This window comes from Uranotaenia lowii, chromosome 3 (genome assembly GCF_029784155.1).
Source record: "Uranotaenia lowii strain MFRU-FL chromosome 3, ASM2978415v1, whole genome shotgun sequence".
Taxonomy (NCBI): Eukaryota; Metazoa; Arthropoda; class Insecta; order Diptera; family Culicidae; genus Uranotaenia; species Uranotaenia lowii.
Window position 1 is genome coordinate 356,279,429 of NC_073693.1, and position 12,627 is coordinate 356,292,055.

The 12,627-nt window shown below is 33.4% G+C and overlaps 2 protein-coding genes across 2 annotated transcripts; both read left to right on the forward strand.

Annotated features, from left to right (window-relative positions):
• The first annotated feature begins 8,639 nt into the window (after positions 1 to 8,639).
• Positions 8,640 to 9,550, forward strand: LOC129753977 (general odorant-binding protein 45-like). The gene has a single exon (XM_055749830.1). It carries the CDS (start codon positions 8,672 to 8,674, stop codon positions 9,548 to 9,550), a length of 879 nt encoding a protein of 292 aa, XP_055605805.1. The 5' UTR covers positions 8,640 to 8,671.
• Positions 9,551 to 9,926: 376 nt separating this feature from the next.
• LOC129753978 (uncharacterized) lies at positions 9,927 to 10,877 on the forward strand. Its single transcript, XM_055749831.1, has one exon. It carries the CDS (start codon positions 9,927 to 9,929, stop codon positions 10,875 to 10,877), a length of 951 nt encoding a protein of 316 aa, XP_055605806.1.
• The last annotated feature ends 1,750 nt before the right edge of the window (positions 10,878 to 12,627 follow it).

Below are 12,627 nucleotides of genomic sequence, written 5' to 3' on the forward strand. Positions count from 1 at the left end.
ATTCCCCACTTTTTCCCCTACTATTTTTTGACGACAGTTAAATTTGTAACGAATCTATGGAATCTTTGAATCTATCATATAATGGGATTAGCTTTTCACACTAGCGACACGCCAAGTTGAACGACTCCAAACGCTTTGATATAAAAAAAAATAAGAGCGCTTTGATGATTAGAGTTTATTGAAACTTTTTAATAACGAAAGTGTTAAAGCTCGTGGTACCTATGTTTTAAAAAGTGTCTATGTACACAACACACTACCTTATAAACGTTGAGAACAACAACATACGGCGCTTTGGTACTAAACAATTTATAACATAATTTCATAGTCAAGACGACTTAAATAAAAAAAATATAAAATTCAGTCGTTGACGTTTTGTTGATTTTTTTTTTTTAAATTAAAAGCAACAACATAATATGGGATTAAAAGCAACATTTGTAATAGATTTTCTGGCTATTTGAAATCAGTAAAATATGCTTAATTAGCTAAGCATAGAATACATTAATAGAAAAATCGATATTTGTTTTAACTCTCAAGGTCTGAAATTTTTACAAAAAAAAGGTCAAAACTCAGTTTTTTTATGTATTTTCTCGGCTGTTGGCATACAAAAAAAAACATATGTTGAACTGTAATATGATCACAGTCATCAAATTTCATGCGGTCCCTTCTTCAGAGCATGTTGTGTACGAGTGAAGGATATCTAAATATGGAAATATTAACAAAGCTCATGTATTCTAACAAATATGCATCTATTCATTCAGAATTAAAACCTACTTTTTTATATCAACTAAATGAAAAAATAGAAGCTGTGATGTCAGTGATAAGCTGTCCTTTGTTTCAACTTTTATTTAAATCTCTTTTCAAACGATCTTTTTTTAAACGTCCTTGGTCCTGACATCCCTTCTCTGTTCCAAACTACTCATTGGTAGTGCAATTTTCTGCCGAATTTTTGACAGTGATAGTCACTTAGAGACTGTAAAAGATCCGGAACAACCGTAGAGAAAACCAATTTTCGAAACCAATCTTAACATTCCCGATTTCACAAAAACCACTTCAAAATTATGTACTAGGCTGTGAATGATCAATTAACAGTCTAAACTAGCAATTTTAATAAAATTGAACAGTGTTTTTTCCAAGGGTTTCACGACATTCTTTTAAAGGGCGTTTTTAAACGTACTCAAAAATCGTTAAAAAAATCCAGCTATGAAAATTAAAGAACAATTCATTGCAAATGTCTAAAAGCTCATAAGATAATAATCAAAAAATTAGAAGTAAGGCCGCTTAACAAAGAAGCGATTTTACAATTACTCCAGATGGTAGTACAATAATATTTGATCAATCTTAATTATCAATGGCACATTATTATTCCTGTCATATGCTTTTTTCTATTTAGAATTCTATAAATCTTCTGGAAACGCTCTTAAAAGAATAAGTGAATTTATCGGACATTTGTAGTGCTTGTATGAATCATATCCTACTTTTTGGTGCAACGATCATGTTTTCTACTTCAGAAATTTCCCACAGGGAATTTCAAACATCACGCGAGTCGAGATAATATTTGAATAAGATCTGTGAGCCGGTGCAAATAAAACCGGCTTTCCTTCTCTTGAAAAAGAAAATCGTTAAAATGCATAAACAATCATTAAAATGTCTTTTTTAAATTGAAATAAAAAAGATTAACCGTTGGGATAGAAGCTACAAACCGCAGCTTTCATTTGAAAGGGAAAATTTTGATATTTCTTTATTACTTTTTATTTGGTTCATAAATGCTTTTCATATGTGGTCGATTCCAGCCGGTTGCATAAGCTGGGATGCCATGCGTTTTAATTGGAATGGTTTTTCGTTGGTAACAATTTTTTTTTTGATTTTTATATTTTAAAATTTAATTTGTTTGGAAGATTAAGAAACTGTTTTTTTCATTCATATTAAAACTCTACATAGCTACCTATAAATTTCAACTTCGTTTTTAAGGTTGCCGCTACAAGTAAAAGCAAAGCATAGCTCGAATGCTATAAATAAAATCATAAAACTTTTTTCTGCAAAATTGACAAAAAAAACTTTCGGTAATTCAAAGATACTAAATTTGTAAAATTAGGCCCGGTGGATCCTTATAATTTTAATTCTGAATTTTAGTGTTTCCCAGCTTAGTTGTCTTTGCGGTACTTTTTGTGTTAATATTTATAATAATCAAATATTTAGCTATTCAGATTTTGCTATATTTTTTTATAGTTTCTTGTAATGTCCAGAAGATTTGAGATGTTTTTTTCTGGCAAGCACATAAAGCCATTGGGGGTTTTTTGAAGAATTTTGAGCTTGGGCATTTCAATGTTTGCGGTTCTTTTCCATGATTGCAAAACTTTTCATCAACGTTTTTAAGAGATTTAAAAGTACATTACTGTAGGAAATACAATCTCATAACTTACATGTCTTAAACCCTCTGAATACGAGCGAGACTCATCAACATATTTGGTCATAAAAACTTTTTGCTCATTCTGTAAAACTTTCATTAAACTAAGACATAAATATTATAATCAGATTCTTACAAGTCATGAGAATACATTCTTCAGAAAGATGTTGAAAATCAAAACTTTCATTCACAATCAACGTTAACGTTTCACACTGAGATTCAAAAAGGAAGAACCTCACTCGATAAAATATTAACTGAACGAGATTTCGCCACTTTGCTTAAGACATAAATTAAAAAAAAACAAATTCTTATCATCAACCTTTTAATAGTATGTTCTCTATAAAAATGTTTAAAAAATTGTATAACTGGCCTTTAACATTCATCAAGTATAACTGACAGTTTTTAAAAAGTCATGGTATGTTCAGCTTTTTCTGAACTATAAAACTTGTTTCATTGTTCAAGAGCTTGCACAAATATTATTCCATGGCATCTCTGCCTTCCAAAAAGTAGTTTTTCTGCTCGTGATTCTCAGTCTGAGAAAGCGTTGACATTCAAGACAAGAACCGTTTGTGATACTCACGATGAGATTAGCTAGCATCACACTGAGATTCAAAAAAGGAAAATCTCACTTAAAAAAATCTCAATCTCATGAGATTTCGCAACCTTGGATTAAAATATCTCGGACGGCATAACAGTAATTTGAAAACCCTCTTTTGCTTATTGAAGGTGAATAAATTTTTCATCGATCATTTGGACACTGTTTTTGCGTATGATCAACAGTATTGTTGGTATTAGTGACTATCTGATAGAAAAAAATATAAAAAACACATTTTTTAGAGAGTTTTTGTTTCAGCGAAAGTTTTAGACTCGAAGGTAACATTTAAAAAATCTGATTCTTTATTGGCCTTAAAAATCAATTCAAAACAAAAAATTCAAGTGGTTATTTCTCAAAATCGGTTGAAAAGTGAAGAAGTTATAGCTACTTTACCATAACAGTAATTTTTGTAGTTTTTAATATATTAACGAATCGCAGTACACTTATTACAGTATAGGAAGAGTAAAACATGATAAATCTCACTCGCTCCAAACAAAAATTATTTATTAACTTTAATTTCAGGAAGATCTGACCATAGGGAGGGGTTGCTTGAGTCTCAAATGTGAATAAAATTTAAAGATATTCTGCCCGGGAGAAACAAAAAATACTGGGTTTTCATCAATAACTTTTCCCATCACTAGCCGATTGTTTTTTACGACTGATTTCTGAAAGCCTAAGTTGAAACAATTATTTCACCACAACACGATTGAACTTGAAGTTAAAAAAAAATTATTGCAGTTCAAAGGCCGCAAATTTTGTCCAACACGCAATGAGTACTTTTTACGCATTGCGTTTTATACGAGAATTTTCGACCAAAATACAATTTTTGAACAATTTTGTAAACTAGTGTTATTGAAAATAATTCAAAAAAACTGAAATAGTTTAACTTTTATATGCGGTCATTTTATTTGAACATTTCGGCAGACTATACTATACAATTCGGTTGTTTTATTAAAAAAAAAAAAACAAACAAACAAACAAAATGGAGATCAAAAAGAAAAGTTTTTTATAGGATAATTTTAAAAATTTAATTAAAGAATTTAATTTTGGAGATTATTGGAGATTTTAGCATCCTAAACAACATTTTTTTTTTTAAATTTGTAAGTATTTTTTATATTACTGAAGTATGTTTAAAAAAAAAGGTTTTATTAAATTTAAGCTATTTGTTGAAGCTTGCAAAATAATTTTATTTCTGCTTTTAAAAATATAGAAAATTCAATTTGGGTTTGAACTTTCTTTTAAAAAAATCGCAATAACTCTCTTATGTCACAAAATGGAGAAAAGTAAACAAATAGAATGCTTCTCTAGCTCATTTCGCATAAGTCTGAATAACTTGTGGTCTTAGAAAACGTCGCTTATTAATTGAGTACGTACTTTTAATTTCTTTGTAATATTTTAAAATTTTGTCAAAAAAGGGCCTAGTTTTTTAGACGATTTTTACCTTCTTTTAAAAGTAAATAAAAAATGCATAAGCTGATAGAAGAAAAAACAAATTGCATATATCTATTTAGGGCACCCAGGACAATGAAAATTAGCTATTAAGTTCTTTGCCCCTCGGGAAACTGGGAATTTTGTGATCAAAGTAATTTATCAAAACCAGTTTATCAATCAGAATTATAAGAAACACAAAAAAAATAACAGGTTAAAATTGTTTTTTTTTAACTTTTTAAATTAGCAGAAAATTTGTTACAACGTTTTTTTTTAAATAATCAAAGAGATAAGTAATAAAATTTAGGTTTAAGATTTTTTTGGCTAAATTCTGTTGACTATCATCAGTATTCAACGCCTGTCACATGGCTACCAATTTGAAGGAGTTTTCAATTAGTATGTGATGAATGGTTTTTGAAGTTATAATGGATGGCTTAAAATTCTGAACTATATTGGTTATACTTCTTCATAAAAAATCCATTCTAAAGACAACCCATTCTTTGTGTCAAAATTTGTTTTTCAATACAAATGGTTTATTGCATTGCACAGTTATAAAAAAATTTCAATATGGAAACGTTAATGGTGCCCTGAAATGAAATGTCTAGGTGATTTAGTGAAACAATATTTAACGCCGGCGGAGGCGAGTTTATTTTCTGACATGTTTATTATCACTTATTTTTAAACACATTGTGGAATCATGTTATTTCCCATTCTTGAACTGACAATTTTACTTGTTAAAAATCTCCATGGGGGAAAAAATTATAAGTTTTGCTCTACACAATAATTATAAATTTATGAAATCTTAAACTCAAAATATAAATTAATTCAGGATTTTTAACTCATTGACAAAAAAAAATTATTTACTTATTTTTTTTATATGATTTGCCTCAGATGCCTCCATAACTTGCTGAAGAAACAAACACAAATTCTCAGTTCTACAACATTAAGGACATACAGGAAAACATACATTAGGAAAACCAAGAATAAGGTTGCCAGAATTTCTTCAGCACGTATCCGGGCCGAACAAATCCTGGCTTTTTTTTTAAATATAAGGACCTGGCTAAATCCGGGCATTTGATTTCAAAATAGTCGAACAAAAATCCGGGGAATATCCGGGCAAAATTTTTTTCCTCAAAACTAATCAGCAGATTTTAAATTGTTATTTAAACTTCCAAAAAATCCTTCATGAAAACCCGCATAATTTAAAAATTGTACAACGTAATTTGTTTTTCTTGTTTGATTTGACTATTAGAGTGAATAAATCCGGGCAAAATTCGGGTTTTATTAAATGAACTCCGGGTAGCCGAGCCGGCCCTAAAATTTCCAAAATTTTGTATTGAATACCTGAGCAAACCTGGATAAAACCGGGGAATCTGGCAAGCTTTCCTAAGAGCCACAGAGTTTTACGTGCATCAAAGCTGTTTTAGAGAAAACGCGCTTCAAAGTTTTCTTTTTTTCTAGTTTTTCATACCTGTTTCAGAAAGTTCATACATATATCGATCGGAAAAGAATGAAGAATTTTTTTTTTAAACCTGAAAATTTCACCGATAATAGGTAGTATGAATTATGGAAAAACCGTTATGGATTGTAAACTTAAATTCTTATGTTTGCACTCTTAACCCCTTTTGGTTCTAAAGACCTTATATGGGTTAAGCAATTATAAAGTAACGTTTCATACCTTCGAACTTTGACAAAGCAACAAATTATTTACAAATCATAATTTTTAGGAGCACTTATCACAAATCTTTGATTTCGAAAAATATATATTTTTTCACTATTACGAGATAAATTCCAAGTTTTAAACTGCAATTTATCAATAATCCTGATTCTTTTTGCTTATTCGAGCACGGAGCTTGATAATGAAAATCTGATGACAAATAACGAATATGGTCTTTAATTTTTCAATTTTCAAATTCCAACCTGCCAGCATTCGATATCCGAATTTTGAAGAATTCTTCTGCTTGTTTCTCAGATACACAATCAATGTTTTTATTAAAATATTACAATGCCCATTAGTTTCCCTAAAGACAAAAATGCTCTTTATTCAAATAATCCATTAATTTTCTAATAACAGTTTTGATTTTAGTTTTGAAAATTATTGACTGATTTTAATTCATGTCTGGATGATTGAACCTAGCTCTGGCACTGGATTTTTATTTGAAAGTCTTTATTGTTGAGTTCTGATTAATTTTTATTTTTTTATCCTTTAACTTAATTTAATTTGAATTCTTATATTCGAATTATGTTCTTTATTCTAATGTTGATTTCCAGGAATAAATTGAATCCTCATTTTTTTGTAATTTTGTAGACTGAATTCTGTTAAAAAGCTGTTAAATACTGTCATCAATTTATGGTATTATTTTAGAGTTTTGAATCTTAATCAGAACAAATTTTTAATTCGGTTTCGGAATTTTAACTGATGTTTTCTTATTCGAATTTCAATTTTTAAACGCTTTCAAAATTTTATTCTGAATAATTATTTGAGACTTCAATTCGAATGGTTTTTTTTTTGGTTTAGAAGTATATTTCTAAAGGAGAATTTTAATTTGAATTTTGACTACGACTTTTTCAACTAAAACTTCATTGTGAGGATGAATATTTAATCAGGATTGATCTCTCGAGTTAGAATAAACGATCTGGCAGTTTAATTTTGCATATGATCAAGCATAAATAAAGCTTGTTTTTAGAATAAATAGACTAGATTTTTTTGTTTACAAACTGCAACAGATATATTTTTGATTAAAATGAAAAAAAAAAATGTCCACCAAAATTGCCCTGTGCCTTCGACCAGATTAATCCGGCCTTATCTACCTCACTATTATTCAACTAGTTATTCTGTCGTTTTACATCTTTCTTAATATTTTCTTCTTTCTCCTATCTTCTGTCAGAATTCGTGGCAAGATAGCTCTACTCATCAGGTATAAGGCCTACACTGAGCGATTCCTACTATGAGGTTTAAAGATTAACAATTTAAAAATACATTAGAGTTTTTTGAGTTTTCACTCTGTTTTTTGTTTGAGTTGTGTTTCATTCTATGAAATATTTTGAATACTTACACTGAAATTTTTTATTTTCTTTATATGTTGATACTTTCCTTTTTTTAAACAAAACGATTAACTGAGAATATATTGTTAAAGTTTTGTTGTTTTGGTGGAATTCCTAAATGATATTTGGATTTAGATACCTTTATTCATTATTTCACAGATTGAGTACAGAATGCGTTGTTTACAGTAAAATATAAATAAATAAATTTACCAAACAATGTAAATTCAATTTTAATGTTTTTTCAATGTTATTGCATTGTTGAAATAACAGATTTAGAGTTTTGATCGATAATGCATTAAAGCACGATTTTGAGGAGAGGGTTCATTCCAACTATAAAAAAAACAAAATCCTGGAGATCTCAATTCTGTTCTGGTGAATTTATATTTTTTACTGTTTCATTGAACTTTTTTTGTGAAAAAAGTATTTGATCCACAGTTCTGTAACAAAGTTTTGAAAGTCCAATTTTTCTCTTTGTTGCATTGAGCTGAGTAAGTTAAGTCTTATAATTTTTCAAATTTAGAAAAAAATGTTTCTCTTTGGGTCGTAGACTGAAATTCTGGAATTTAAAATTTTTAATCATCATATCTGATTGTAATTTTTCATTTTTTTTTCTAAAGACAGCTTTTATTTCTTCTGAAATCAGTATTATAAATTCAGTATTCTGAATTCTCTTTCTTTGATTTTGAACTTTTTCCGAATTTTCGAGTCACGGTCTGAATCTAGTAATTTTTCGTAAATCGGAACTTAACCTCAGAATTCTTATTTTCGAATGTTATTTTCAGCTATCCGTGTGTTTAATATTCCCGCAAACTAGCCATTTTCATCAATAAGATTTCGGTTGTCTTTTCTTCCAAACTACCCAACGGCCCCAATCTCCCACTATCGCATTCAGGAAGCAACAAACGCTCTTATATCACATGATCAACATCGCGAGATTTTTCGTTTTGGTTTGGCCGCGTGCCACCTAACTAGAACATCGTTGTTGATGACATAACATAACATCAGATATAGAACGTGTGGTTTAACAACCCAAGAATCTGTAACCCCAACTACCGGAGAAGGTAGGTTTGTTTGGTTAGAAAACTTTTCCGAAAACGTGTTATCAACCAAACACAGAGGTCCGACATATAAAAGTGACCGCATATCGCTGGTAGTCCATCAGTTGTTTGCTGGGTGGTGTCCGCACATTAGATAACAAGATGGCTCAGAGCTGGGTTCGGATTACGACGGTCGCCTTGTTGGGTGTTTTGGTTTGTCCATCACAGGCGCTAGTTAACGAGGCGTTGCTGAATGCTCAGGCGACTTGCGTGGAGTATTTGGGGATTTCGAAAAACCGTCTGACCCAGTACAACATCAGCGTTTATCCTCCGGATCGGGATACGATGTGTATGATCCGTTGTGCCGGGATCATGTTGGGGTTCTGGGATGATGAGAAGGGTCTTCAGGTGGATGGAATTCGGCAGTTCTATCCAAACGGGTGTGACGCAGCTGCCTTCACTCAGAGGGTGCTGCACTGTGCTGAACGAAAAGTGGCCACCTGCAGTTCATCAGATGCCTGTGCCAAAGCCTATTACTCGTTCCGATGCGTCCTAAGGAAACAAGATCATCCCACTCCCGGAAACAGTGTTGCCGAGAAACTTACTCCAGAAAAGTTCGGAAAAGCTCAAATCACCTGTTCGAAAATCCTCAGAATTCCAGGGAACCATCTCAAACTTTACAAGCAAGGAATCTTCCCGGATGATGCGGAAACCCGGTGCTTGTTCCGTTGCTTGGGAATCCGACTGGATTTATACAGTGATACCGAGGGACCGTATCTGGAACGACTTCACGACCTGTTTGCTGAACACCAGCCGCTGGAAGAGTTCAAGAGCCGAGCTAGGCTTTGCATCGAAGCCAATAGGCCGCTGATCAAGGATAACTGTACGGCTGCCTACCGGAATCTGTATCTGTGCTTCCGGGAGCACTTCAATGCGTTTACCCTCAGGAATCGACAGGCGCTGCTTTCGACGGGGCAGACCTGCACGGCGTCGCAACCGGATCCACATACTGAGGCGTTGTTGTATAATGACGATATTTAAGTTAGAATGTTTATATTAAATAAATTATTTTGTTAAAATGTTTGTTTAGATTTCCCAACCTTTTCACTAGTATTAAGAATTGTTTTATCGAAAAATGACAAACAATGATGAAAGTCTTTCCCCAAAGCGCATATTCCAGGAAAAGCGTGCATTAACTGTACTCTCGTCTTAGAAAGTGCGCCGGTCTAACAGACTTCCTCAACCAGTCCTCGTCTGGTGAAAGACGTCGTGTGTTCTAGCTTACGTGCCTCCAGCCTAAGTCTAGCGCACTGCCACCGTTCCGGGGAAAGTATCGTATAAAAGTCTGTTTGTTTACTACTGAATTATGCATTAGCACAACAAACACAGCAGCTAACTAACTAAACACGACTCGAAGATGACAAACCGTTACCTGTCTCTGATATCAATGGTGGTTCTAGTTTTTGCTCCCTCTTGGAAGGGTGGCGTTCAGGGGTCGATTACGGCGTACTATAAGGCGGCCTCCGATTGCGTGAAGTTCCTGGGAATTTGTGAGTCCAGGTTGGACCAGTACAACCAGTTTAGTTTCCCTCCGGATCGGGATACGATGTGCTTTGTGCGATGCGTTGGGCTGGTCTTTGATGTCTGGAACGATCAGAATGGAACCAACTGGTGCGGATTGGAGTACAAATTGGATCCGCTGAGTGAGCAGCAAACCAAACAGTGCATCCAGCATAAGATGGCCATCATCGACCCGTTGGATGTTTGTGCTAGGGCTTACTACTCGTTGCGGTGCTTCCGGGGACACATAAGGGACATCTTGGCCGGTCATTCGACGATGTCCTACGATCATCATGCACTGGCACCTTTCGGGGATTCTGCTCCCGCAGCTGGCCACGTGTCGAGCTCTTGTGGATGCAGCAGTTGCACCAGTGGAACCGGAACCTGTACCGGAAGTTTCACTCCTCTTCCGGTTTGTCAGCTGATTGATGCCCTGGACACTTGCATCGGTATCTGCGGATTCCAGTCGCTGAACTTCTGCTCAGATGATGGTGAAATCTTCCCGGATTGCCCGGCTGCTCACTGTACCATCCAATGTGCCCTCAAAAGGACCAAAGTCTACAGCGATCAGAAGGGCATTTTGGTGGACAATCTGTACACCCAGCTGGGTCGTTGTGAAACTTACGAATCGTTCCGAGGACGTTTGGAGAACTGCTTCCGTCGCAGGAGACAACCCCCGGGCACTTGCGCCGAAGCTGTTGCCTTCCGCCAGTATTTTACCTGTGTCCAGCCAGATTACGCTCGGTTCTTTGCCGGAAACTACGCCGAACTAGCCAATGTCCAAAGCTTTAAGAAGTACTGTTACTAGGAAGCGATAAAAAAACGACCAGGAAATAAATCACTTTTCACATCATTTTGAACTTAAGTCCCAAACTGCCAATTCAATCAAGTTGAAATTCCGAAAACATTCCCTTTCTAATCAGAAAGAGAAAACAATTCCAATACCGGAAGAAAAATCCCTCTCCTTCCAAGTAAATTCTCAAACAAAGCCACAACCTTCGGTGCTTGGGTCAGCGGGAAAATAAATGAGGACAATTTTTCCTCCGGAGCTGTATTGTCGTCCGGTTCGGTTCAGTTCCTCTCATTACTATTGTTTTTTTCCTGCTTCCATCCCCGTCATCAATTGATCCTGACTGACTTGTGGTGTGGTTTTCGTTTTGGTGGTGCCTGGTCAGTCATGCCCGTCGCCTTTTCCGGAATAGTTTAACCACAAAGAATCATGCTTCCTCGATCTGTAAGTGTGGGGTAGGTTAAGCCACATACAAGGAACCGAAACCGCACACCCTGGCACACTGGTTGGTCGATTGGACAAGGAGATGTGGTTTTTTGAATCTGTTCGAGCTGCCGAAACTAAGAGGAACAAATCCGACGGTGAATGGTGTTGAAGAATGAATGGTGTGGTGCGTTCCGCATCACTCCCGTTTTCGCGTACCTTATTTTTTCTAGCTTTCGTTTCGTGACGTTTCGTTACAACACACTGGTCAGGGTGAAAATCCTTGAACAATGTGGTTACGTTGGGCTTTGTAACCGAACACGGTGGGATTTTTAATTCTTCATTTTTGTCCAAAATGTAAAAAATGTCAAAAATGTCAAAATTCTCCAAATTGTCAAAATTTCCAGAATTGTTAACATTGTCAAAATTGTCAAAATTGTCAAAGTTGTCAAAATTGTCAAAATTGTCAAAATTGTCAAAATTATCAAAACTGACAAAATTTTCAAAATTGTCAAATTATCAAAACTGTCGAAATCGTCAAAATTGTCAAAATTATCAAAATTGTCAGAATTGTCAAAATTGTCAAAATTGTCAAAATTGTCAAAATTGTCAAAATTTTCAAAATTGTCAAAATTGTCAAAATTGTCAAAATTGTCAAATTGTCAAAATTGTCAAAATTGTCAAAATTGTCAAAATAGTCAAAATTGTCAAAATTGTCAAAATTGTCAAAATTGTCAAAATTGTCAAAATTGTCAAATTGTCAAAATTGTCAAAATTGTCAAAATTGTCAAAATTGTCAAAATTGTCTAAACTGTCAAAATTGTCAAAATTGTTTAAATTGTCAAAATTGTCAAAATTGTCAAAATTGTCAAAATTGTCAAAATTATCAAAATCATCAAAATTATCAAAATTCTCAAAATTCTCAAAATTCCCAAAATTGTCAAAATTGTCAAAATTCTCAAAATTGTCAAAACTGTCAAAATTGTCAAAATTGTCAAAATTGTCAAAATTGTCAAAATTGTCAAAATTGTAAAAATTCTCAAAATTATCAAAATTCTCAAAATTCTCAAAATTCCCAAAATTGTCAAAATTTCCAAAATTTTCAAAACTGTCAAAATTCTCTAATTGTCGAATTGACAAAATTGTCAAAATTGTCAAAATTGTCAAAATTGTCAAAATTGTCAAAATTGTCAAAATTGTCAAAATTGTCAAAATTGTCAAAATTGTCAAAATTGTCAAAATTGTCAAAATTGTCAAAATTGTCAAAACTGTCAAAATTGTCAAAATTGTCAAAATTGTCAAAATTGTCAAAATTCCCAAAATTGTCAAAATTCCCAAAATTGTC

Excerpts from the sequence above, each read along its gene's own strand:
- LOC129753977 (XM_055749830.1), top strand. The coding sequence starts at position 8,672 with ATGGCTCAGAGCTGGGTTCGGATTACGACGGTCGCCTTGTTGGGTGTT.
- LOC129753978 (XM_055749831.1), top strand. The coding sequence starts at position 9,927 with ATGACAAACCGTTACCTGTCTCTGATATCAATGGTGGTTCTAGTTTTT.